General features: G+C 39.3%; 1 protein-coding gene and 1 long non-coding RNA gene across 2 annotated transcripts in view; one reads left to right on the plus strand and one right to left on the minus strand.

The window, feature by feature from the left end:
* The window catches only part of LOC146543693 (uncharacterized), a 102348-nt gene that overhangs the window by 44008 nt on the left and 31220 nt on the right, over positions 1–27120 (minus strand). The window lies entirely within an intron of this gene.
* Positions 23520–27061, plus strand: RGS1 (regulator of G protein signaling 1). Its single transcript, XM_085231761.1, has 5 exons — positions 23520–23770; positions 24142–24225; positions 24889–24950; positions 25531–25694; positions 26261–27061. Exons 1-5 carry the CDS (start codon positions 23667–23669, stop codon positions 26444–26446), a joined length of 600 nt encoding a protein of 199 aa, XP_085087887.1. The 5' UTR covers positions 23520–23666; the 3' UTR covers positions 26447–27061.

A 27120-nucleotide genomic window follows, 5' to 3' on the forward strand; every position in this document is an offset into this window, starting at 1 on the left:
ACACTTGTAGCAATCTGTACCAGTGGAGGTGACCCATTGTCACCACTGCTGAAATGCACCACCCACCCCTCACTGAGCTCACACCCACGCTTTGGTCTCTACAAACATCCAGTAAGCGTTGATGAATGCCATTTTTTTTCTGTATGGAGAAATTCAATGACACCTCTGCAAATGTTGGATCTGAAGACTCAGCATTTTCTGTTTTGTCAGGAAATTGCTTGAACTACAGTGCACAAAACGACTTGAACACTGATACACTGAATCACAGGGTTGGCACTAGAACCTCCCCAGACTCATTTCAGTCTTGATCCAAACATGAAGTTTGAACAAAAAGCTCAAAAGAGAGAATCTCTCCAGCGTCGTCTGCTGCTTAAATGAGATGAGCATCACATTAGGATGACCTGAGAGCAGTTTTGCACCATTAACCTCATGTAACACCTTTACCCCTGAATGACAGTTACCCTTCGTGTTCCACGTGGGACTTAGAAGCACATTATGGGCCTGAAGTATGGAATGCATCTTCTGCCTTTTGGTGCACTAAAAGCCAAGGGTGGAGAAGCCATGAAAAGAATAGTTACATTTCCTACATTGGTTAAAGATCTCGGTTTGCTCGAGAAGCCTCAGTTTTCTTACCTGGTTAACAAGAACCTCTTTCATATTTACCTGATGTTCTGTCTTTATGGTGCTTAGGAACAGTAATTGTTCGATACTGTAATTATGAAGTAAAATCACTCCATTTGAAACATTCATTTAGTGACAGACAGAAACGTGGCACTAAAAATATCCCTAAAAGCTTTACTTTAAACATTCCTAAACTGCTCATTTGGAAAGAAAATACCTCCTAGAAAAGTTTCTTTTTTCATTTTCTCCAATTCTTCAACTTCTATAATTTGATCTCAGAAATTGGACTCAATGTATTCCTAGATGTTCCAGAGGTAGCCCTGCATGCTCTGATCTTTTATTGAGAAAAAAGAGACAATTATAGAGTAAATAATTCTCTTATTTTATTTTGTTACCATGGGTTCCGACTGCTGGTATATCGTTTCTCTATCTTAGATGGGACAATGCCTTGTTTAGTTTTTCGTACTGCATTTATATTTGCATATAAAGTGACTACAGCTGGATTTGTCTCCCCATTTACACCAGTTTGCATTTAGGTTTGCATGTGAAGCTATATTTTGGTCTATGTATATGTTCCCATCTATGCATAACCACACTGGAAAGACAAACAAAACCTTGGACTCAATAAAACTCTGGGGAAACAATTTTTTTTTCTAATACAGTAGTTATAGCTTGAAGACTCATAGAGAAGAAAGAAAAGAAAAAACTTCTTAAATTATATTTCTTGAAAAGCTTCACGTAACTATATTGCCTTTAGAATGTCACATTTTAGCACAGAGAAGAGCACAGGAAGAGAAATCATGAACTGCATGATGTAGTATTCTGAATAAAGTATCATCTATTTTCATTTGTTTTGACACCAACATTCCCATGCCTGCACAGTCCAGGGATACAGAGATACTGCCCAACTCAGTCTCCCACACTTGTCAATAATCCCTAGGCTGAAGCTTCTTTGGTGAGCTGCCTTTTCACCAAATTAGTGTGAAAAAAATAAAAGCATTACTTAAAACGTGTTACCTTTTTCTCCCTCTGAAATACAGAACTGGACTACATTAACTACAGGCAATAGTCTCTAATCTACCAACTCGTGTAAATAATGTTATTTAGTAGTTCTTCTAATATGGATGTAGATATTTATGTGACTAACTGAAGCAAATAGACTGCATGAATGGCACAAGAGGCATTTGCTTCTAAACAGATAAAGGATAAAGAATCTAAAAAAGTATATCATGAAAGAAAATCTCAGTCTCAAAAATTCAAGCAGCTAGCAGAATGAGCTCCTTTGACAGCTTCTAATTTCAAACACCACATTCAGTAGAGAAGGTGCATAGGCAAATTCAGGCTGAAAGGGCTGCCACCAGAAGACCTGAAATGCTCACTGCAGTGAAACAATGGTACATAAACTGGGGGATGCCAGATAAAATGCCATTAGCAGGCTCTAGCACTAGTGCTTGCATTGCTAGTGTTTGTTCCTCACTTCTACATTTGGCCTTCCTGCCTTGGCTCATCAGTATGAAGAGAATTCTTCAAGTCTCTTTGGCACTTGTCTTGAAGCACTATCAGCAAACATACAAAATTAAGCACCTAAAGTTCCTTGAATTTAATTCTAGAACAAACGGTCTGGATTTTGACCTAAATTCAATCATTTCAACTGATGGAAGGACTTAGCATAGCAGTCACGAAAGGTCCTTGTATCTACTGAATCTCTTTCTAGAGCTTTGTCGTTTAGTAGAATAAAATGAAAAACGCAGCTTGCCAAATGGCATAGAGGAGGTTTTGTGACATGATACACTTATCTTTTCATGTCAAACAAAAAGTGCAGCATATTCTGGTCTAGAATGACACCTTTTACAGTCACAAATGGTTTCCACTATTCAACATGTTTGATAGTTAATCAATACTGGAAGTACTAGAAGTTCTACATTCTGCGACAGGAATTATGAGAATGAACTGTACTTGTGTCACACCACACCTCATTCTTTCTGATTTGTGCCTTTTTTTCTGTCATTCTCATACTACAGCTTATGTTGATCTCTCTGCGCTGACAAAGTACGTTCTGCAGTGATGCTGAATTCTTTGTCAGGAATATATCTAGTTTTTTATTAGGACTAAAACATTACCTAACCATCTATGGCAAGGTAATGCATATATACTGGAGTTGGAAGAACAGTAAATGTGGACATAGGAGGAGGACTCCAGTAGGAATTTTTGGTTGCTCAGTAGTATCTATGAGTTTAATAATTACAAAAATAGAAACAGTCACTGTATCTCACACTACAGTATTTTAGTAATAATTTCCAATATCCTTTTTGTGTCACTATTTATTTTTGTAATAATTATTCATTAAAATTTTCCTGGGAAATTATTCTTTCTCTGTCAGCCCACGTGAAAAAAAGAGAAATGACAAAACGAAACAAAACTCATTCAAGATGTTTAAGTTCTTTGATCTCACAGTGTGAGGGAAATTCATATGCAAATGTAATCCAGGGGCCTTAAGGAGGTGGGTAGTACAATGCAATTGCATGGAAACTGCATAAAGCAGAATGAAGACAAAAATTATAATAAGACAGCTTCATAAATGTGAATTAACATACTGAAGGGAAAAGAGCTTAAAATACAGTTGATTGGACAGATGTGAGCTACCAGTACTGTTGGAGAACATTTTGCACCTCAGTGTAAGAGCTTGTTTATTCAACTGGAGATTTTTTTTAAGAGGAACAGGTTGCCCAAGGAGGTTGTGGATGCCCTGTCCCTGGATGCATTCAAGGCCAGGCTGGATGTGGCTCTGGGCAGCCTGGTTCTCACCACTAAATAGTTCTTTTTGTGTCTGCAATTCACTCCAGCCTCACACTGCTGCTACCCCTACAGCAGTCACTGCACACAGAGTGGGCGCTCAGATCTCATACTGCACAACTGTGTTGGCTTCCTGCTCCACTACCTCCTAAATATCCCTCAATTTTCAGGTAAACGCCTTTAAATGAACCAGGACCAACCGTCCTCCCAACTGCTCCTGCCTTTGTCGGGGTAAATCAACGTTCTGTGAAGAGTGCTATCTTCAAATAAGGATGTTACCTTAAAAGAACGGCTTGGCTCGCGTATCCTCATCTCGTTTACATTACACTAATATTAAGACAATTTTGCTTTTGGAATGGTCTCTTCGACATCTACAAAATCCTATGGTACCACCTAGTGGCAGCTCTTCAGGCAGCACAAAGACAGTGGGTATTCCTGGAACAGAAATAACTGACATTTGTTTGATGAGAGCCTTGAGCTACGCTCAGAATTACCTGCACACTGAGAGAAAGTAATGTGCTTCATGGACTTGTGGTCATAGAATGTTTGAGATAAACGTTAAGTGTGTTTCCATGGAAGCTGAACACCACTGCAGAAAATCACTTTACGTACATACTAAGTCACTGTTGAACCTTCTTGGTCTGCAGTTGCTCATGTACACAAATATTAGCTAACCTAGGGAGCAAGAAGACACCGAAACAAGGTTAGCTAAGCTGAGTGGAGACATCAGACTCGAGCATTCAGCTTAAGAGAGCTGGCTGGGTTAGTCCTTACTAATGAGCCCTTCTGTACGCTCCCGGATTTTTCAGAGACTGGTATTTAAATAGCGGCGCTGCTTTAAGCACCATTTAGCCTACTCCTCTCACAGCACCTTCATCCTTTTCTCCATGTCACTGGAGAAAAATGAAGATTCCGTTTAAATTGTGGGCTTTGTTGTGGGTCCACCTTAGGGTATTAAAATTTAGGTACAAATCTCTTACAGCTTTGACTGATTTGCAAACACAGAGCAGGAAATAGAACTCCTCTTGTTTGCAAATGGGAGTTAACAGGCTGCTTAGTGTGTGTGCAGGGAAGCTCTGGATATCTTCACATTAATGTGGCTTTGGAGCTGCTTGCCACATTCCAGCTAAATCTCACTCCTGCTCCTGTTTTGTTCACTGACGGCAAGAATCAATTTTGGTGCAAAAAGATTAAAAGCTGGTACAGAAACTATGCACAAATAAACCAATTTAAAGCAAGAACTTTGGGCTCTTTGATATCTTCCTCTCTGCCAATATCCCACTTTCTAGCCTCCCACTGAATCACAAAGAGAGAATCGTTGGGCTTGTATTGTTTAAGTCTGGCAATGAAATAGGAAGATTCCAATAGGTGATGTGTTTGGCTCAAGCTGAAGGCAAAATAGAGAAACGTAAGGTGATTAAAACATTAAACAGAGGCTCTGACCGCATCTCAAGACCACCCTTTGTTTAGCAGTCTTCCCTTCGCACCTCCTGATCTCTCCAACCAGAACCCTGTGCTGCCTCTCTACCTCTGACTCAGATTAAAAAATAAAATGAAATAAAAATGACCCATGGGGTGATTAGAGAAAAAAAAACAATTTGTCCTGCAGCAGCCTGATGGATAGAGACTCCTGCCAAAATAGCCAGATGGACTTTTTACCATCTCCTTTGGTTTTGAAAGCCAGCCTTTAAACATCCACTCAGCTTTGGTACTGGCGGGTGTCACAGCCTGTTACTGGGGTGAAACATTTTCCACTCAGAAGGCACTTATGTACCTGAGACGTTGTTTTCCAGCCTTTCTCACACATACTCTATAAGGCAATGTTGACTGCAAGCTGTCAAATAACCTTCTCAAATATCTATCATTTATGGTAACTAAATGCCCGTGTCTTGATGCTATTTTAAATAGTTGTAACTCATGACAAGAGGAGAAGCAGAAAGAGGAGATATATTGAGCTAATTAAAGGAAGGTTTCTCAAACAGTTTCTTTAACCTTAGCCCACTACGCCTCTGTTAATCATTTTCTGCTGTATACTTGTGATATACTGCATCACATGCCAACCCCTCAAGAAGGACAGCCAATGCAGAATGCCCTTAAACACGCTCATCGAGTAGCTGGTGGGCAGAAAGGGGAGTGGGAGAGAGGGAGCGTGACAAAAAACATGAGGAGAATAATGTATAACAGAGATCTAGATTTCTTCAGAAACAATCTTAGAAATCAGTTTAGATATTGGCAAGATGGGTGAAAATCGTCTTTCCTTCCTTCACACTCTCCCCAGGATCACTGGAAGGACACTATTGCAAAGTTGTGTGCAGCAACTTCTATAAAGAGAACTGAAACCATGAGGGTTCAGTGGGAGTCTACAGACTGCTACAGCCCTTGCACAATTCCTTATGTGCTTTTTAAGCTCAGCACAGGCTGAATAATCCCCCAGCAGAGGCACTGAACAGGGAAGCTGCACATTGCCACGCACTGCCCGGATACAAAATGGAGCACAGAAAGTCAACCATGAGAGAAAGCTAGATGAGTACATTTTCTCCCTCTCTCTTTGAGAGAGCCCATGATTTACAGGCTAAACTGGGGTGCAGGGAGGCACACATTGAGCACAGGACACATTCTTCAGATCTCCCTCACGTCAGAATCCATGTATCCTGTGACTAAGTGATGTCTGGCTGGCTGGCTGGCTGCTGGGGGTATATCTCTGTGAAAGCAGCAGTTTCAGTTCTTCCAGAGTAAAGAGCAAAAGCAAACACTGCAACTACTGCATTTTTCCTAAGGAAGAATTCTGACTTTCTGATCATCTCCTAGTCTGACACATCGCCTTGACTTGCTTTCAGCTGTGACAGATTTATTTTTTCCTTCACAGCACCTGCTACGATGCAGTGAGCAAAGGGCTGTATGGTGTTAACCTGCTTGCCAGGTTAAACCACAGAGCTACTGAGTCCTTTTTTAACCCAGACTCTTTGTCCCTGCTTCACATTCTCCACTTACTTTTTCATCTTGATTTGGCACGTTTCAGTTTCTGAACTCCTGACAACATCCTCACTTCTTCTTCTGCCCACAGAAGACCTGATGCTCCCCCACGCAGGGGTGAATTTGTGGCCTCAGATGCTTTTTTTGGTTTGTCTGACTTATGGGAGGAAGTGGGAGATAGCACTCTGCCCACATTCGTCTCCCTACATCTATATAAAAAAGTATTAGCATGTAAGTGTGATATTTCCACTACTGATGTTTTTAAGGCCTATGTCAATAGCAGAAAGGTGGGGACTTAAGCAACCCTGCCAACCACATGCCCCCCAAAGGTGGTGACTTGGAGGGACACTGTCGACATGCCCACTCACGTACACTGGGGTTGTAAACTGTGTTCTCCTCTGTGCCACTCCAGAACTGCCCATCCTAACCAGGTCTGGTACGTAACCCTGTCTCCACTCAGGCAACTCCCCTCTTTAGGCTGAGAAAGAGGAATCTACCAACAGCATTTACAACTGCATCTTTTTAGCAAGTGAACCCTGTCCTCAGCATGGAAATTAGCATCAAGGCCCACCCTGCTGTCACCTTCTACCTCACACCCTATATAATACTTCCGCTTCCTGCACCCACAGCCCTTGAATCTCCACTTTCTCCCTCCCACGGTCTCAGTCTTTTGGCAAGGCTAGAAAAAGCAGAAGCTGCATTTGGCTTAGAGACAGCACCAGCTCTGTGTCAGCTGGGTATCAACCTCAGCCTTTGCATCTGGGCATCCAGCCCCATAAGGCCAGGACCATACCATTCTTCCAGGGTCACAAATGGTTGAAACCATGAAGAGTTACTGTGCAAGATGGCTTTGTGCTTATAAAAGAAAGAAAAAAAGAGTAGTTTGCAGTAAAATAGGCTCAGCCAAGACACTGCAAGAGGTGTTTCAGATTTACTCCAGTTACCAGCAGGGGACAGCAAGGCTTTATACATACAGCAAGCTTTTCCTGCTCTGATAAAAAAATGTTCAGTCTCCTGATACCATTGGGCAAAGACTACCAAGGTGAAGGAGTTCTGAGTGCTCCAACTCACCCAGGACTGCAGGATAACAATGGCAAAGACCCAGAGCACAGATCCTAAGGCTCGATCTTGGATTAAAAACACAACCACTATCACTCTATTCCGCTTCCCAAACTAAACAGAGAGAGATTTGAATTTTTAAATATGCATATTTAGTGCTATTATACATACTGAAATGGGATGTTATGTGGCCGTATGGCTATCTGAAAAGCATTTTTGGGTTACCGACAATTTAAAAAGATGTAAATTATCATGTAAAGTCTCCAAGTATTGAAAAATAAATGGGACAATATGCAACTATCAGGACATGTGTGTGCTGCATATAATTAACCAAAGCTTCTTTCTAAGGAAGTTTGTCTAATTAAAAAAGGAGAAAACTTTCAGTTCTTCACAGAGAAAAGCTCATTCTTTCTAAATAAGGAGCAGTTCATACCCCTCTAAAGGAGAGTGGACACCAGGCCCACAGACCATAAGCCCCAAATTTCTTTATACTATACATATGTGTATATAAATATATGCATGTATCATTATATAAATACACACGTGTATTTTCTGCTTTCCAAATAGGACTTCTTTCTGTGTTTGTATCGTCCACATAGGGAAGTATTATTACACATAGAAAGGCCATATATCCCATCCCATGCCTGATTTTGATTTCTGTGTTTACAAAGACTGTTTCCAAATGTAACGGGTTTGTAAGAGAACTGAGACTGAGCTCCAGCAATCTCTCTTCTAGGAAAAGAATAAAGAAAATAACCTTTAATGTATTTATCAACGAACAGATTACTAATGGAGAAAAAACAAAAGCAAAACAACTTCAAATTATGATGAGACACTTCTTGGTGAAAACAGCACCACTTGGAGACATGTTAGACTTATACTGAGAGTTCAAATCAAGACTGGATAACAAACAGAAGTGTTTTATATGCACATCATTCTAAAGCCTTTCTTTTGCAGCAGGTCAAACCGGGTTACTAAGCTCTCTTGCTTTTAAAACTCTCTGAATCTATTATGAGCATTTCTTTTGCAAGTATTTTTCAAACACTCTATAATCTCCATTTGAGATGTGTGATTTGACGCCTAAAATTATGGTAGGATCCATTGTAAACTTTTTCAATCTCATGATTACTCATGTGGACAACAGCAGAACCCTTCATTGTTTTATTGTTATTCGTGATGCACACAAGATGGTAGGGTTGTGCCAGATATCTCCTTTTCCACCAATAAATCCTTTTTAATGCAAGCTGAGTGCGCTAACACTAATAAAATAATGTTCTCTAAAAGAGAAAACCCAGCACACCCCAGTTGTCGGACAGTTATTCTATGACACACACCGGTTGCTATTAACAGCCAGAAACAGTCTTAAGCTTCTGACAGTTGTATTGGTTCACTGTCAACAGCGTTTGCAAGAACTTGAAAATGAGACTAATGATTAATGTGCCTGATTAAGGAGCTCTCCCAGAGTGATGTTTTTCCAGATCCCATTGAAGTGAAGTCAGCGGGCTCACCATCTACAGCTAGGTCTCATTACCCAGGCTTTATCTCATAATCTGAGGTGAGAAATTGAACTATGGATTTAATATAAAATTGTGTAAAGACGAACATGTTATACTGCCTTTAATATATAGGAGAAAGCACACACATAATTTTAAGGTTATGTACAAATAGAGGACAATGATGACTCTTTGAAATTCTCTTTTAGGACTGCATGCAGTTGTGTCCAAAACAAAAGCTGGTAAACTTAACCAGAATTTATGGACATGTAAATAGGATTAAAACCCACACCAGTTTAGTATTCTTTTTTTTCTTAGTCATTTTTGTTGTCAAAGATAAGCACTAAACTGTATTTTTCCAAACTGACACACGCAACTGTTCAGGTAGGAAATGAGTTACACCCTTCCATAGGTAGTACAGGTTCTGCTCGTGGCAAATATCACACTGAGGGAGAAAAGACAGAAAATCCAAAGACTTTATGACAAAGGAGAGAGGAGAAATTTAGGAGGATGGCACTGACTTCAGAGTCCAACAACTAACACTGAAGTGCTTCTCTCTTCCTTGAAAATTTTAATTTTTGTTGAGACTCAGAACTTACCTACCACCCTAACACCACACTTTTTACAGTCCTGAATGTATTCCCCAAAGGAAGGTAGATAGGAGGTTTGCCTCATTTTGTGATTGGAATGTAATCTCCCTTATTCCTTGTTTCCCCCTTACTCTTTGTTTTCAAACTTTGCCTTTTTTTCCCCATTAAATATTTTAATCTGAGTATTTCATTTAACCAAAACCTTTTAGCTCCACTGAAGTGTTTTTCTTTCTTCCTTAAAAAAAAAAAAAAACAACAACAACAACAAAAACAAACAAAAAAACCAACTTTTAGTCTGGCAAAATAAGCAATTAAATACATACTCCCCATCCTCTAAACATTATATCTCACTGTCCAACTGTCACATGTGAATAATTTCATGTTAGAATTTCAAAAAGTTTGAATTACAATTCAAGAAGTTACACGTTTTTATATGTACTATCTTCCGAGTTCATGAATCACCACTATGTGTCTAGGTTTGAGCTTATAATGAATTCTTTACCATAATGAATGCATTTTAAAGAATGACATTTAAATACCTTGGAAATGTTTCTTTCAGTAATAAGCTTTGTAAAAGCCTTAGATCCAAATGCTTGAGTAACTGAGTTAAAGATCACATCTTTAACGTAAGTTAGAGTATTTTTTCCCCAATTTAAGTGCACCTACATTTCTTAAAGTAGTTCAGGGAGTACTATTTTCATAAAAAACCTGAATAGCATCTACTGAAAACATACAATCTATTTCCTTTAAGATCTAGCATGAGCTACAACTGATCACACTATAGGAAAACAGAGGGATATTCTTTTCTCTTTAGAAAAGGACACAGGGTGTGATTGGAAAAAAAAAAAATACAGTTCCAAAATGTGTAATGAAGTTCATAAATAAGCTGATTTTTTTTCATACCAGGCGACAGTGCGTAAGACCAGATTTGAGTCTGTCTGGCAAAAGCGTGTGGTTATGTGGGACGTATGTCTCAAACGCAATTTTTCAGACTGCTCGTCCCCAATTTCCTTTTTCATGTTTGGTCTCCTGTGCAACGTGGTTCTGGGGGGGAAGTCTTCTGCTTCCGTTTTAAAAGACTGACTAATCAGTTGGGAGTCGAGTTACTCATTTCGCTCACCATTTGTAATCTCATGGTGAGACGAGGAAAACGCTGTGTAGGCAGCAGACCTTCAAGACATGCGAGATATCCCCCATTGTAATGGGGGACACTGTAAGAGTACGAAAGCATCGCCTCCCTACGTTCAGCTTGTGAAGGAAACAGGAGAGTACAAGTATGGATGGCAGGAGATGTAGTCACTTATACACACCTAAAGCTGTAGAAAAGGATATGAGGAAGAAAAAATAGCTTTCTGTTTCCAGTTAAGTAACAATAAAGCAAAAAAAGAAAACATTTTAAAAGGTCTCCTTGAGTAACCAGTTAAATTTATCCATTGTTACTGGTGATGCCGAAAGTCTGTCTAAAGCTGCAAGAAGTCTGTGCTTTGGTTACTCATCCTCAGAACAAATCACTTTGAACAAATCTAGTCAAACCCAGGCCACGCTCCTTTGACAGCTTCATTAAACTCATAAGTTCACTTCAGATGTGCATCAGGTTGGATAAACAATCTTCAGAGTCCAGCTCTCCTCACCCAGGCTAGACATATCCAAACTGAACAAAGGTCCCCTGAAAACACCAAATACGCAGGTATCCTAAAAGTCTGAGAATAAAACTCAAAATTAGTCTTTGCTCACATGAAACCACACCACAGTTCCTTCCACGTTTTCTCCTTTCACTTTTTGTCCATTTATTCTTAGACCTAAGTTGTTGTACTACCTATAGCATGTTTGCTAAATCCCAGATAAATCCACACTACCAACTTCTGTTCTTGCCACTTAGCTCACCAGTAGCCAAAACGGGTGTAAAAACTTGCAACTTTTTCATTCATTGATATGAATCACAGTGAGTTCTGCCTTCCTTGCAACAATGCACAAGATCTAGAAATGTGACTCCGATCTATCATTTTGCCCTGGCTGAAGGGGGTGTCTCCATGGCTGGGCAGAAGAGATTCAATGCCTGCAAAACGCAAAGCACAGCACTGGAGCACCCCAGTGTCTAAAGCAAACAGAAACAGGTCAAGACTACTGATGTCAGTGGCACATAAAGACTCTAAGTTAGCAAAAAACAAACAAACAAACAAAGCAAAACAAAAAAACCAAACAAATAAAATGCCGTTTTACGGTACTGATAATGTTGAAACTGAAAATTATCAAAGAACTTAAAAAAAAAAGAAAAAAAGAAAAAAATCTGCCCTCTAAGTGAATAAAGTGACAACTCACGTTCACACCTTCTTTCTCACAATTTAATTTTTTCAAGGACAAAACTTTGTTATTCCGTAAAACAATAATGAAGTTGGCACATTCGTTTTTTCTCTGCTGTATTACCTAAGAAAGTAATTTATTTTTGTGAATGGTCAAGAAAAGACTGCTTGAATGTTAAAGTAACAATCTCTTTGTATTCTATTTGGCATACAGGAACCTTATTTGTAATCTCATTAAGGAGAACAGAAATAGGATGGAGCAGAAACAACTACTTCCCTTGTTCAACTGATAGCAAAGAAGGTTGGATGTGTAATGCCTTTTGATATCCACTCAAATGCCACCTGATCTTCTTCCATCACCTCAGAAGATCGCAGGTCTCCCACAGGTCCTGTGTCATACTTGCCAGCGCTGTCTAGACTTTCCAGATGCCCTATTGCATCTCAAATGAGAACAGATACCTATGATGGCAATCAGAATGAACCCAGAAAGGTTAAGTTTTGCTCTAACTCAAGAAGTCCACAGCAGATCCAGAAATCAGACTTGACTCACTTAATGGTCATCCAGTAACCATGAGCCCCCTAACGTTTCTGGCAGTGAAACATATTTAAACAGGTAACCATCTCTTGCTGGTGGAAAATAGCCCTCTTAATATACATCCTCATGTGCTCTGTCTCCCAATGACTCTAACATGACTTCTTAGCTATTTTTGTCCCTAACGTTTAATCTACTTCCTTCTCTTGTTCTCTGTGTCGTACTGATCTCACTGCTGTAGCAGTAAATGTTGCTGAGGCATGAACAACACCCAGATTAAGATCCATAGAAGCACTAGCCTTCAGCTGGCAGCTGATCTGTTTTCCTCTTTCAGGTCTCCACAAGGACGTATTTTCAGCCAATTGATGTTCTGTCAGCTGAATGGCTGCATCTGGTCAACTGATATGAGAGTGAGCTCAGCAGGTTTCGGAACACTAATGGTATCTTCTGCAGGTCAAAGGAGAAAAAAAAAGCAGAAAAACCTTTTGTGACAAAATGAAAACAAAAGCAGAAGCATAAAGAGGAATCAAATTTACGTGTTAGAGAGCACACTACCAGATTATGGAGGCTATTCCATACTAAAATGTGCCAGTTAGGAACAAAACCTGATTCTGTAAAAGACGAGTGATGTCATTCAGCACTTCCACTCAAAACTAGAACTAAGCACAGGTAGGTATCATGCAGAGATGCCTTGCAAAGGCTGGCAAGCACTTATCTGTCGGCTCTATTATTAGACTCTTTGTATTTTATGTTAGTTTATAATTTGAAAATAATTTCCAAAGAATCAACAGAATTTTGTACTGTGCAAAGCATTCAGCAGGCTGTTTGAGAGCAGGATGGAATGTAAGAAGCTATTGCGGTCACATGGACTTCAATAGGTCTCACAAACTTAACTAATTTGAAGCTACTGCTGGATGTATAATCTATGACCCAACACACAAGAATCTCTATCTTTAGAGACTTGTTTCATTGCTGAATTTCAAAAACATTACTAGGGAGAAGCAAACTTAGGGAGAAACTCAATTAAAAAGAAAATAAGTCCCTATTTTGCAGGTCCAAGGACCCATCAGAATAGTATTATCTAGCAGTTTCTCTGGAGCAGCCATGCTGGGACTGTATCAAACAGTGACATCAACATTTCTTCCAGATATCCACAAACTACTTTTTTTGCACTGTAAATGTATACTAGCATATTTTGAGACTTAAAATCAATATCAATATACACCAAAACTTAATTTCCAAACTTCTTTGCTACGACTCCTTTAATGGTTCACTTAATTTCTATTGATAAATAAGGGGAGAAAAAAAATAAATATTTCTCTCTTTTCCATTTATAAAACAGACATCTATATAAAACATTGTCAGTAGCTAACAACAATTCTTACCTAAGTGTGTGCATGTGACTGTGGCAGCTTTCTCACCAGCATTTACATTACCAACTAGGGGGTGTGGCAGGGATATCTGTAAAAGTGGGACACCCCCAGCTCCAAGAGGAAGTGTGTGTACATTTTGGTGAAGCACACTCTTGGGAGGAGGAATGTGTGCTTTTAACATGAGCATTCAAGTTGTTTGTGGAACTAAATAACAATGAGAGGATCTTCCCAGAATAAGAAACAGGAAGCACAAGTAGGAAATCAAAAGCATCAAGCAGGGCAGAGACCTGAAGACAAACCTTGCAAAAGGTATTTGGTAGGCCTGAAGCGAGAGACCATTGAATAAGATGAATCCTAGACTACAAACCAGAAAATTTGTCTCAACTTCACATTCAATGAAAAAAATGGTCCCAGCCTATATAGATGAGTTTCCATGAAATATTTTGTTTATCATTAGAATTTTATAATAAAAAAATACACTGGAAAAATCCAAACCTGTCTGCTAAGAATGATGAACAAGGTTCCTAATGCTACTCCAGCACTGCCACAGATTTCTCTGGGTCTGTGGTCAAACGACTTCCTTTTATATGCTTGAGAACTAAGCAGTGCTTCTCAACGTTGGAGTGAGCTCTTAGCAGTTGTTAATTTGTATTTATCATCCTACAGTCCCATAAAAGCTACATAAACGTTTCTCATTTGCCCAGACAAAATGGTCCTAATAAGCTGCTAATTCAGCAGAAATCCCAAAAAGGTGATTGGGTTCATTCATGAGGAAGGAAGTACAGAAGGGGAATATGAGTCAACAAGAAACCTCTATTGTGTGTACTCTCTATAGAGCAGATGACAGCTTTCCAAGTTTATTCCAAAGAATCATGGCCTCAGGTTAATCTCAGAAGTCAAGAATGCCGTCACTACCGTATCTTGCTGTCTGGCACAACGGTGATAAGGAGTCACTTGTCTTTTGAAAAAAGCTGAAAAACATCGCATAGACAGCGGAAAACCACCTGTTCTGAAGTGGTTTCCTTTTGCCAGCCCCTAGGGATAGCAGCTGCAGATGCTCCGGTGGCCACAACTGCTTCAGGTGTTTCTGAGCGTTGAGCACCATGGCTCAGACCACAAAACAAAAAGGAGAGAGACGGAGGCCTTACAGTTTTAGCATTAATCCTAGAACAAATAGGTTTGTGCAGGTTGGGCTTTCTGCATCATTCCTAGAGCTGTTTGATAATAAGCAGATCTCACCAGCACCTTCATCTGCTGAGAGGTCTGAAACAAAGAGTCATTTGTTCTAACACCTCACTGCACATATCCTTAGAATTCTTGGCACATCTTACATTTAGGACAGTACTGAACTTTTTGTTATTTTCAATGGAATGTGAACATGAGAAATTATTTTGTGAAGATGAAGACATTACCGTCTATATCCACTATCATGTTGAGAGAGAAAATGAACTTACACACTTTGTTCTTCCTCTCACTGAACTCTACTGACCTGAAGAAGTACAAGATTTGCACCCTCATTCCACAGCACAGCTGCTAGTCACATAGAGATGTGTTTTCTCGCTCTATTCTATCTTTTCTTCTCCTTTCTTACCAGCTCCTTTTCTTGTTTCAGTCACCTGCTACTCACTACTTCACGTCCAAAAACCTTCAGCACACTGTCATGTTCTTGAGGTTCTAAAGCAGTGATGACATGAGGTAAAGACTAATCTGAAAGATCTCTTGAGCACTACTGTCAGAAGCGCTTCACAGAAAGAAGAGAATGAGAAGCAAGGGTTTATTATGGCTTCAAGTTGCACCAGGCGAGGTTCAGATTGACTATTAAGAAAAATTTATTCTCCAAAAGAGTGGTGGTACATTGGCGCAGGCTGCGCAGGAGGTGATGGAGTCATCATCCCTGAAGGTGTTCAAGAGCTGAGGAGATGTGGCACTGAGGGATTTGGTCAGTGGGCACGGTGGGGCTGAGTTGGACTAGATGATCTTAGAGGTCTTTTCCAACCTTAATGATTCTCTTTTTTTTTTTTTTTTAATATATATATATATATATATATATATATATATATATATATATATAAAATTATGTTATTTGCTTCCTCATCTTAGCCTTAGCTCTCATTTGATTTCTTTAAAATTCAAGAAGCAACTACATCATTGAGTAAAGTCTTGCGGTTTGGCTTCAGAAACAAAAATCCCTATTGAGATTCTTACAGATTGTGTGTGCACTCCTTTATGAATGCAAGATAAAGCACAAAAGTTAAGCAAAAAGGAAACAGGTGCGAGTCTGCGCCAGTGAAAGCGAGAAAGTAAAATTCACAGAAATGACATTTGCAGAAATAGCAAAATATACTGAAAATTTGCCTGCTTCTGAACTGAGCCCATTAACAGGTATGATAGGTAAACAGCATCCTCATTCAGTAATGTCATAGCACACTTTGTAAACTCCATGTTTCACATGTCAGAATGTTTTGAGGTCTGTGATAGTCCTCCGGGTTCTGAGATCATATTTTTCCTATTGTTTTGCTCTGTGACTGGAAACCACAGAGAGTCCTGGGATCTGTCATCCCTAATATTTGGAACGTTCCATAGCAACACGCAGTGAGATTAAGCCAGATAGCCAGATGACAAGTGAAAGTGGTGCTGGTTATTCAATGAGCGCAAGAGGTATCAAAAAGGAAAAGGTTGGCTTATAAAACACAGGTCTTGCTGCAGTAGGAGACAAAAGCAATTAAAAAAAAATAAAGACAATAATACACAAACAATATTCTGAACTTCAAATGATGCAAGATATTAGGATATTTTGTTAAAGGCTGATTTGAAGGAAACATGAGTAAGGATGTATTAAGCATCCTTCAAGCCTCGCTGTAGCTTTCTGTTCAGTATATTCTGCTTAAACTATTCTCGATGGTCAAAGATACAGATGTCAGAGCAAGATGAATCACAGAATATTCCACATTGGAGGGGACCCATAAGGATCATCAAGTACAGCTCAACAGCTGATGGCAGCCACTGCAGGAAACCTACTTCTGCTGCAGACATGGGCCTCAAATTAAACTCTTTTTCCCCAGTATCACTAAATAACCTTCATTTTGAAATTTTCAAAGCAGCAATATTTGTATATGTGAGGGGGAATCTGCCAGATTGACAATCCTAACGAAAATGCAACCAAGAAAAATCATTCTAATTATCTAAATTAATTAAAAATTATCTAATGAGAAAGAATCCATGAAAGAAGAAAGTTATCAACAATAATTGTCCGAAAGAATAAGTGGTGTGGCATGGCAATTTACTAGTAGACCATAACCATAACACAGGAAAATTCCTGCCTTTTTTCTCTGCTAGGAGAAAAAATTTCATCAGTAATTCTCTGCTACTTATCCATGTTCTTCAGCTACAAGTGGAAGCTGTTATCTATTACTCAGCTCAGCAGATAACTCGCTTATGTGCTAAACTGTCACCTTTGCTTATTTTGGCCCTAGGTCCCAACCCTTATAACAAAAAGTCCATGGTGCCTTTGTTCCATGTGCTTTTGCCTTTAAACAGAACAGCAAAAAAAGTCCCCATAGTAAATTTCATATTACGTTTCTCCTTCTGGAAAACAGTTATAAGAGAAAGGAAGGGAAAAGCAAGAAAAAAAAAAAAAAAAGAAAATCTCTGCACTGACGGGAGTCTCTCTTAACTTCATAATTAAGGGGGAGGTTTTAAGGCAACCTGTATAGCTGCACTGACTTTAATTCAAAGCATGCTGTTACCTGACTTGACTTTTTCATTGAATTAAATAGGTTGAGGGCTATCCTGCAGTTTTCAGAAAAATAAAACAAGCATTACCGTTTCAAATGCATTAATGAATGTGAAATATTAGGAGGTCATAGGTGACAATCACCTTCTATTTCCTTCACTTACTGGGGATATTCCTGTAGTAGCTGAGTTTATGGGAAAACTACAGGATGTAATCACACCCCACATGGTTCTACATACATCACACCATTCTATGCCAACTATTACATTGTTCTTTCATCTAGCTGCTACACCAACTCTGGGCTTGGGGCTTCTAACTCTCACTGAGCACATGTTCCAACATGTGCATGTTCCAAAACTTTGTGTGTGTTGAAGATGGCAACCTACTTGCAAATGAAAGCCAAGAATAAACTGTGTTTGAGAAGACCTGAAAGCTTAAAGCTGCTTTAATTTATACCTGGTGACACACATAGAAGGATCTACAGATGTTCCTTAACAGCTGTATTTTCATCAGACCTGTCAGAAACATTGTGATGTTGGTATATATCATGTATGTAAAGAACAGAACAATTCTACTCTTAGATAGAAAAGAATATTTGAGACAAAGTTACACACACATGCAGATCCACATATTTATCCAAACATCTTATGCTTGTAAGGCAGAAAATACAGTGAAAAGAGAAAGGTTCAGGGGTTTTTCCCTTCCTTTTACAGTGTCCAGGCAGTGCCAACCCAATAGGGAAGCCATCTTTACATGGGAGTTGTGATCCTGTGGTTTCCAAGTGCCACATCTCAGGCTGAGGTAAGGAGATCACATATCATTCCTTCATGATTGCTTTCAGAGCAACTCAGAGCAGCACAAAAATGCCCAGCAGTTAGCAGCAAAGCTATTTTACTGTCATGAAACTTGGTGAGTTTCATTTTCTGCTGCTCTTATGAAACCATCCCTGCTCATTCGGTTACCTTTGCTCACATGCTGAATTTTCTTCTGTTCTTGTCTTCAAATTCATTGAAAATTAAAAGGAAATGGCCATACATATTAAAACTCACCTGGTTTACAGTACAGCAGTACTGATATGTACAGCACACAGTAAATGGGGAATTCCAGGCTGCCAACATACAGACCACAGTGCAGAAATGAGCATGGTTTTCTTAATCTTTCTATGGACTATCACAGAAACTATGCTGAAGAAATGAGTTTTCCCCACTGGTTGGACATAGCAATTCCTCTGCGATTTAATAATCACGCATTAGGAAAATCCATCTTAAGGGTGTGACTACCCTCCTTTGAGCAAAGATTGTATTTCATAGATAGAACAGCCAACACCTTCTGGGAGCAGAAGCACACTCAGATGATCCTTGAAAAGTTGCACAGTGGTTTTGAATGACAAAAGCCCACCATTCTGTGCTCTGTAACTTAGAAGGAACCCATCCCCGAGATAGTTTTTTTATAAGAGTGAAAGTTGAGCCTGGGTTAATGCATCAGTTCAACTAGAAAATTTGTAATACTAACTATAAAATAGACACCTGAAAGTGTTTGTAATTCTACAGAAACTCTTTGTCAGCATAACTCCACCTAATTCCTTGGTATTATTATCCCTGTTCAAAAACACCTAAGCCAGAGTTTTAAGTTGTTGTCTATATCCAATCAAAAAATCTGCCATTTTAAAGATGAAAGATCCAAAATCTTAACACCAGTTAGAACAGAAAAATAGCATCTGATTTTTCTCCGTTACTACTGATGTGAAAGTTAAGACCGCTAATTTCAAAAGCTAAATGGGCATTGTGTTCACATCTCCTTTCCACGTTCCCAGAGAACACTCAGCAAATTCTGCTTCACACCTCCCCACCTCAGGCCCTCTTCTCACATTTTTTGCTTAGTAGCTTACACAAGAAACACAGCACTGCTTCAGTACACCAATGTGCAAGCACATAAAAAATGTGAAGTAGGCAAAGAGAAATGTGAGCGTTTCCCAGATAAGTGCTTGCTGAACACATTTCCTGCACTGCTGAGCAGCAGACACAGGAAGCATCACCACCAGCAGCTAAAACTCACTGTGCTTTTTTTTTTTTTTTCTTTTTCTTCAATCCAGGTGTCAGTCAGCACAGCTGAGAACCAAAAGTCCCCTGACTTCAAAGAAATAAAACAGTTAATTTATTCCTGGTGGAAAGCCCCAGAATGAAAAGGATCTGATTTCTGATAAATTGTATAAGCTTATTACAGTCTGCAGTATGAGAGATGTGCTTCAGTAGAATGCAGAAATAACGCATATACGATCCCTTGCACTGACTCTACTGTATAAACAGAATTGGTAACACTAACAACATCTGTCATAAAATATTTTTAATATTTCTCTGTAGAGAGGAAATGGCGTAGAAAAAAAATAAGTAACTTTGTAAAAACAACAACGTGCCCAAGGAGGTTGTGGATGCCCCATCATCCTGGAGGCATTCAAGGCCAGGCTGGATGTGGCTCCGGACAGCCTGGTCTGGTGACCCTGCACATGGCCGGGGGTTGAAACTACATGTTCATTGTGGTCCTTTTCAACCCAGCCCATTCTATGATTCTATGGGTATTCACCATTTAAAAAAAATTTTTTTTTGAGTTCTTCCAATAATTACTGGTGACTCACAACATCCTCTGGTAGCCAGAGAAACTGCTAACATAGCTGGAGTCACAAAGGCTGCAGCTCAGAGCCTACTGTAAACTTCCAGGGGTTGACAGGTTTTCCCCTTGTGCATCTCAATCTCTTTACACGATATGTAAATGCATTCAGGAGCGGATGCAGTAGATGAACAGTGTTTAACCTCCACAGTGATTTCATGAGCTCCTGACAAGTCACTCCTTCACTATCAAGAGGAGAATCTATCAGGTCCTCTGCAGAAGCTGAGTGGATCCCTGGAAAAATCCCCAAGAGCATTCTGCTGGTAATTCAGCAGAAACAAAGCATGTCCTTTGTATTGTCCACAGAATAAATGTAATGGAACTTATTCAAGTGGAAAATATTTAATTGAATTTGAGTGTGTCATTCCTTGCTGCAAATTGGTATTATGCTTCAAATGTTTTTCAAATATGCAAGCCTTCCTGCGTTTTCAGTGCTGGTTACACCTTTCTGATTGCAAGAATAAAATTCCTAATCAATTAATTAGGAGTAAAAATTAACAAGGAATACCATAAAAGTTCAAGCCAAATAGATATATCTTAAAAAAAAAAAATCCAAATAATTCTGTCACATCAATCCAACACCAACAGTGAGACCATTAAATGCACATGCAAGATTTTAACGTGTGTCTTCAGGGCTACATCCCTGAAAGCATTCACTTGTAACAAATCATACCTAGAGGAAAATTCATAAGGGATGCTATCACTCCATTATGAACCAGTTAATTATATTAGACAATAAATTTAATAACCCACAATATTACCCCTACCACTCAGTAGTGGACTCTCCGCCTTTTGTAAAATGAACACCATTTCCTCTTCGCGTAGAAGCTAGTTTCTATTTCCTTTAAGTGCCTCTTTAGCTTAAGAGATGGATTATCGGTATTTAATCTCTATAGGTCATGTAAGAGACAGTAGCGTTTCAAAGAAATCACTTGTTTTCATTGCTAAGCTAAAGCTCAGCTGGCGGATGGATATTCTCTACCAAAAAAAAAGAGTACCTGGTAAACATAATTCAAACCCTGCAGAACACCGTTGTTAGATGGATGCAAGTGAAAAGAATATTACTCCTTATTTGCCCAAGAGAATGTTTGTTGCACAAGATGTACAGTGCCCTTGCAGTAGCACATGATAATCCCTACCTAGGAGGTCTGAAACAACACCTGTGACATGCATTGATATTTTTAACATATCCCCTAGGTAAAGATAGTAACTTCATTTCAGATGGGCAGTAGGCATTCCTTGTTGGCAAATAAAGTGTCAACAGTCCTGCATTGCTAATAGATAAAAACAAGCAAACCAGCCTACTCTTTGTAAGTAGCTCCTCTTCCTAGATCCAGAACCTGGCTGCTGACATACTCATAGCTGCTCGTAACTGAAAGTTCAAGCTTTATCCCCTTCTCCTTTGAATCTTGATCTCTAGCAACTACCTAGTCCAACTATTGAGAGCAGGAGTAGCCTCATAGTTGGATCAGGTTGCTCATGGCTTTACCTGCTTTGAACATTTCCAGGTGTGCAGACTGTTCAACTACCAGGAAACCTGCTCCACTGTTTCATTCTCGCTGTGAAATTTTCCCAGAAAGAAATCAGTGGTGCACCTTTCTGAGTAGAGCCCAGTGCTAGCACCTCTATCACCTTACCGGTAATTCACTGAAGACAGCTGCTACCTGAAGACACTCAGTTCCCCCAGCCTCATTATTCATACTAGGCATGAAAACAAACACAGGACTGATACCATCTCTTCTTTACTTTTTTGGCCCCGTTCAGAGAGAGGAAGAGCAGTTAGCAAATAAGTCTGTGTGTGTGAAGGTCAGTGTTTACCTGATAGCGTGAAGATAACTGTTTCCTGCAGTACAGCCTATGCACATGCATTTATGTCACTAATAGCATTCAGAGGATCAGCTGCTGCTGTGGTCGAACCAGCCTGATGCAGACAGGCTGTCCTGCGTGTGTGTTGGTTTCCTGAGACCTCTGTACCACAGTCCATTATGAAACTGTAAATAAGTGAGCAACTTCTCTGTTGCCATGACCATATGTAGCCTAACACAAATAATTCATGAGCTATTTATAGAGAATCAACGTTGTAAGCATTATTTTAAAAAAGTCTTTGAAACTGTCCAGAAAAGCAAAACATTGAGATGTCCAGGGATGAGATGAAGCACTTACACCCTAAAGTCCAGACAAATAAACAAAGGCAAGTTCTCTCTCTTCAAGGTAACAATTCATCTTGCTTTGTATTCATGGTTCTTTCTTCGCAAGGGAATTCAAGTATATATATGGAGAAAGAATGGATGCCTCCCTCAGACGCATTATAATGATCATACTGCCTTTGAAACAACAGTTCTGTACCTTAAATTCATCTTCATACTATTCTGAATCACCTAAAATTACAGAGGCTTTTTGAAATACAGCAGTGAGCTTACAAATTCTCTCTCTCTTCTCTCCTCTAAAACTATTTCCTATCAAAATCGTTTAACATTCCCACAGCACGTGTAGCTAAACAAATCAGATGCCTCTATCTAACATAGTAATCTATGGAGAGCAACTGGTACAGAGTTGTTGGAGGGATCCAGAGGAGGCCATAAAGATGCTCAAAGGGCTGGAGCATCTCTCCTATGAAGAAAGGTTGAGGGAGTTGGGCTTGTTTAGCTTGGAGAAGAGAAGGTTCATTGTAGTTTTCCAGTACTTGAAGGGAACTTACAAGCAGGAGGGAGAACAACTTCTTATGCAGGTAGGTAGTGATAGGACAAGGGGGAATGGGTTTAAACTGAAAGATGTTAGGATTAAGTTCTTCACTCAGAGGGTGGTGAGGTGCTGGCACCACAGCCCAGAGAAATTTTGGGTGCTCCATCCCTGGGGGCATTCAAGGCCAAGTTTGATGGGCTCCTTAGTAGTCAGTTCTAGTAGTTGACAACTACCATCCCCACAGAAGGGGATTGGAACTAGATGATCTTTAAGGTCCCTTTCAACCCAAGCTATCTTGTGATAATATGATAATGACATACATTTGTTACATATGGAACATTGATATTGGCGTATCTTAGAGTACACAGTTCTAGTTTTTTTTTGACCCACAAAAAGCAAACAATTCTAAGTACACACGTGGTGTATCAGACACATAACAGGTAAATGTTTTCAAGATTAAACTGTAATATTTGGGGCCTGTTAGATGAACTCAAGAAGAAACGCCGATTTGAATTCACTAGGGAAAGGCAAGAATTCAAAGTTCTAGAGGAGATATTTGGGGTTTTTGGTATCACGGACACACAAAACAAACCTAAAGTAAATCAGTCTCATCCGGTTTAACCTCAACCACGAGACACTGCTGTCTGTTTTCTTTCTCAAAAGACTCACGTCACCGCGCTCTGAAAAAAGGGAACTTCCACAGTTTGTGGTGAGGCGACATGATAAACAGATCTGTTCACACCAAGTAGCGGGGCTGCCTGCGTCAATAAAAGGCGGCAGCAGGCAGCAAACTGACATTTGGTGCTTGGAGGATTATCGCTGCAAGAGGCGCTTCCCTTCAAAGTTCAGTAAAATGCCAGGATTATTTTTTTCCCATAACAACATGACCGAATTAAATGGAAAGGAGGACTGCAAGCTCGCAGAAGGCAAAATCCATAAAAAGAAGCAAAAGGCTTTGTAAGTATATATATATCTCTTAGTATAAACTTCAGTGTATTAAAAAGGAAAATAATACTAAGTCTTGAGATAAAGAATTTGCGCCTTTTTCGGACTAAAGGACCATAAAGCCCTCCCAAAGGCCAGGACTATAGCACTGCTAAAAGCAGCTTGAGCTAATACCGACCAGCTCTTTCGTTTAAGTAAGCAGGATGAGATTTTGGAGACACCAGGAGTCTCTTAGTCTTTCAAAAATAACTACATGGATATGTGACTTTCCAGACATCAGTCATAGGATGGAGCTGTTTGCCTTTAAGTTTTAAGAAATTCACTTAGAATAGGAATGCATCTATAACTTCAATGGATTACAAATGTCTATTCATTGTTTTCAGTGGTGCAGATCTCAAGAACTATTTGAAGTGCATGGTACCACATCTCGAATCTGGAATCAAGTCTTCTAACTCTAGGAATGTCATGTAAGTACAAAAAAAAAAAAAAAAAGAAAAAGAAAAATTTAAAACATACCTACAGTTAGATTACTAAGTAGTCAAACTTTTTTTTTTTTTTTTTTTTTTTTTAATAATTTCTATCCTACTTCCACACCATCAAATTACTTCTAATATAATAATAGAGCCTAGAACTTCCCAAAGAGGTGAATGTTAGGAAGCAGAAACTATTCATGGAATTAGAAGCTCTTTCTTAACTTATGTTTTCATCAAATGGTGTGGGAGTGGACACCTTGCTTAAATCTCTTTTATTAAGAGGCATATTGTACTCTATTCTATAACAGTTTGCAAGGAAGGATGCTTCACACACAAGAGAACAACAGAGGAATTACAAGCCTCATTTCAAAAATATGGAAAAAAGTAGCAAGGATAAAAAATTATTTGCTGATAGTCACAGTAAAAGCTCATCTCTTTGGGAACAGAAATCAGGATAACCATTAAACCCCTGTGTTTCCATTTTTCTGGTTATTTTTCTCAGTGTGGTCTCCCACATTTGCACTGAGAAAGCCATAAGTTTAATAAATACACGGTACACATTTCTGGAATAGAAAAATAAAACCTGTCTCCTTTAAACACACAAAAGAAAACATGTGGTTTCTTGCCTAAAACCTTTTCCTTCATTTGTTAACTTAGGCTTTCTGCAGAGGAAGTAATACAGTGGTCCCAGTCTTTGGAAAAGCTCCTGGCCAGCCAAAGTAAGTACATTATTTCAGTATTACATTGTTCTTGTTCTGACGAATCATTATTATTACTATTAATCTAAAGTTCACCAAATATGCAAAGCTGTAGCATTGTGCAAACACTGACAGAGAACGGCCTGTTGCCTTTTAGTTATTCTCAGCTCTCAGCTACTACGTTCTAATTTCCTTCTAAGATTTTGCGTTCCCCTACATCCCCATTTTCTACTCATAGTAGAGGAAATAAACCCAAGAAAGGTGGTTTTTTTGAACCAGTTTTCAGCCTGCATACAACACCAATTCAATTTGGAATTTTGTTTTTAGCTGTACCCTAAGTGAGTCCATTTAGGAAAGGCTAGAATCCAGGGATGTAATTTGGTAGCCTGGTTCTAGATCTACAAGCCCCTAGATGTAATTAGGAAGACTCCCATCACCCTTGGAATTGGAATATTTGTAAAATGTAAAAGAAGGAAAGAACAGAGCTTTCCATCAAGATTTTATACTCAAGATTTCAACAAAACTCCTGCTATGAACTCTTTACTTCACCATCCCCAGACACAAATATCATGCTCTGTGTGTGTATTTATGTTGGCTGCAGGTGGTCAAGGTGTCTTTCGGGAGTTCCTGAAGTCAGAGTTCAGTGAGGAGAACATTGAGTTCTGGCTGGCCTGCGAAGATTACAAGAAAACCAAGGCTGATCACTTACATTGCAAAGCAGAGAGGATTTATGAGGAGTTTGTTCAGTCAGATGCTATTAAGCAGGTAAGTTCAAAGTATAGTTTCATTACAGGGATACTGAAAAAAATCAGAAGATAGTAGCATCATCTCACTGAGATGTGCGTACATTCATTCATTCAGTTACACAGGAAGAAGATCCAGCCACATGTTTTTCAAGCATGCTTGTGCTTCAGCTGTGATATTGTAAGACCTCACAATCAGAGCCACACGATGCAGGCAGTGCTACAGTGCAAGCAACAGCTCAGCAGCAGCGCCAGTGGCTCAGCACACGATGCCGAGTCAGCCCAGTTTGAATTACTGCTGTGCTTACAGTCAGATACCTGAAAGTAAGCTTTGAGAGTAGGGATGCTATGGATTGTTACAGTCCTTTCAAATATGGAGGCACGCTAGAGAATGAAAAGTTGTATATATCAATTGCATACCTAACTGGAGACTTGTCCTACACAAGTTTTCTCCTATTGTTTTAATTTGAGGTTTAACTAGAGGTTGTTTTACTACTTTCTCTATTGTTTAGTTAGGAATTTATTTACTGTCAGTACCAACCTACAGATAAAGAATACATTTCTCATGTATTGTTTTTCCCCTTCCAGATCAATATTGACCATCAGATGAGGGAAGCAACAGCCAAAAGGGCTCAAGACCCAACTCACACAAGTTTTGATGAAGCCCAGAGAACTGTCTACATCCTCATGGAAAGGGATTCATATCCCAGATTCTTGAAATCCAAAACCTACCTGAACCTTCTGAATCAGCTGCAGACCAACAATTCAAAATAATGTGTTTGAGATAAGGAAGAGTCAAGTTGACGCTGTGTCAAATATTTTGTGAACACATTCTTCAGGGCAGCTGGATCTCAGCAAAGAGAACACCTGCCTTGGGAGGTGGTACAAGAGGGATGCAAGCAGCTCTGTGGGCAAGAAAATGCAGGACAAGAGCTAACAAGACTGTTACAAGTGTGAAGGCAACGTGGTGAAAATCCTCTCTTACTTAGCACATGAAATCAAGACAGGATATGGATGCTATTTATTATTTGAACTCTACTGTGAATGTTGAACCGAGGGTTAGAAACCCAAAGGACTGCTGATGGGAAAAGATTATAAAGGTTCAGAAGAAGAAGGATGACTGACAATTTTGTATGAAACAAGACAAGGCTCAGATGAGACTGTGCAATGGCTTTTTAAAATCTGTGAAGTGTTAATAAGCGTTAGCTCCATGATGTGTGATGTAAATATGTTATGTATTGACTCATCTTAAAATTGATATATTCTAAGTTATATAATCTGTACTTTTATTATGTTTGTGCTCAACAAACACATGTAGCATCTTTTCTGTACATTTTCTGTTTAACTTATTGCAAACTTTTCAATTAAATCTACTGAAAAAATACAGAAGTTTCCTATCTCTTTTTCATACTCCCCCAGCTACCAGCACCTGAGTCAAATCTCAAATA

This window comes from Meleagris gallopavo, chromosome 10, assembly GCF_905368555.1.
Source record: "Meleagris gallopavo chromosome 10, MGAL_WU_HG_1.1, whole genome shotgun sequence".
Classification (NCBI taxonomy): Eukaryota; Metazoa; Chordata; class Aves; order Galliformes; family Phasianidae; genus Meleagris; species Meleagris gallopavo.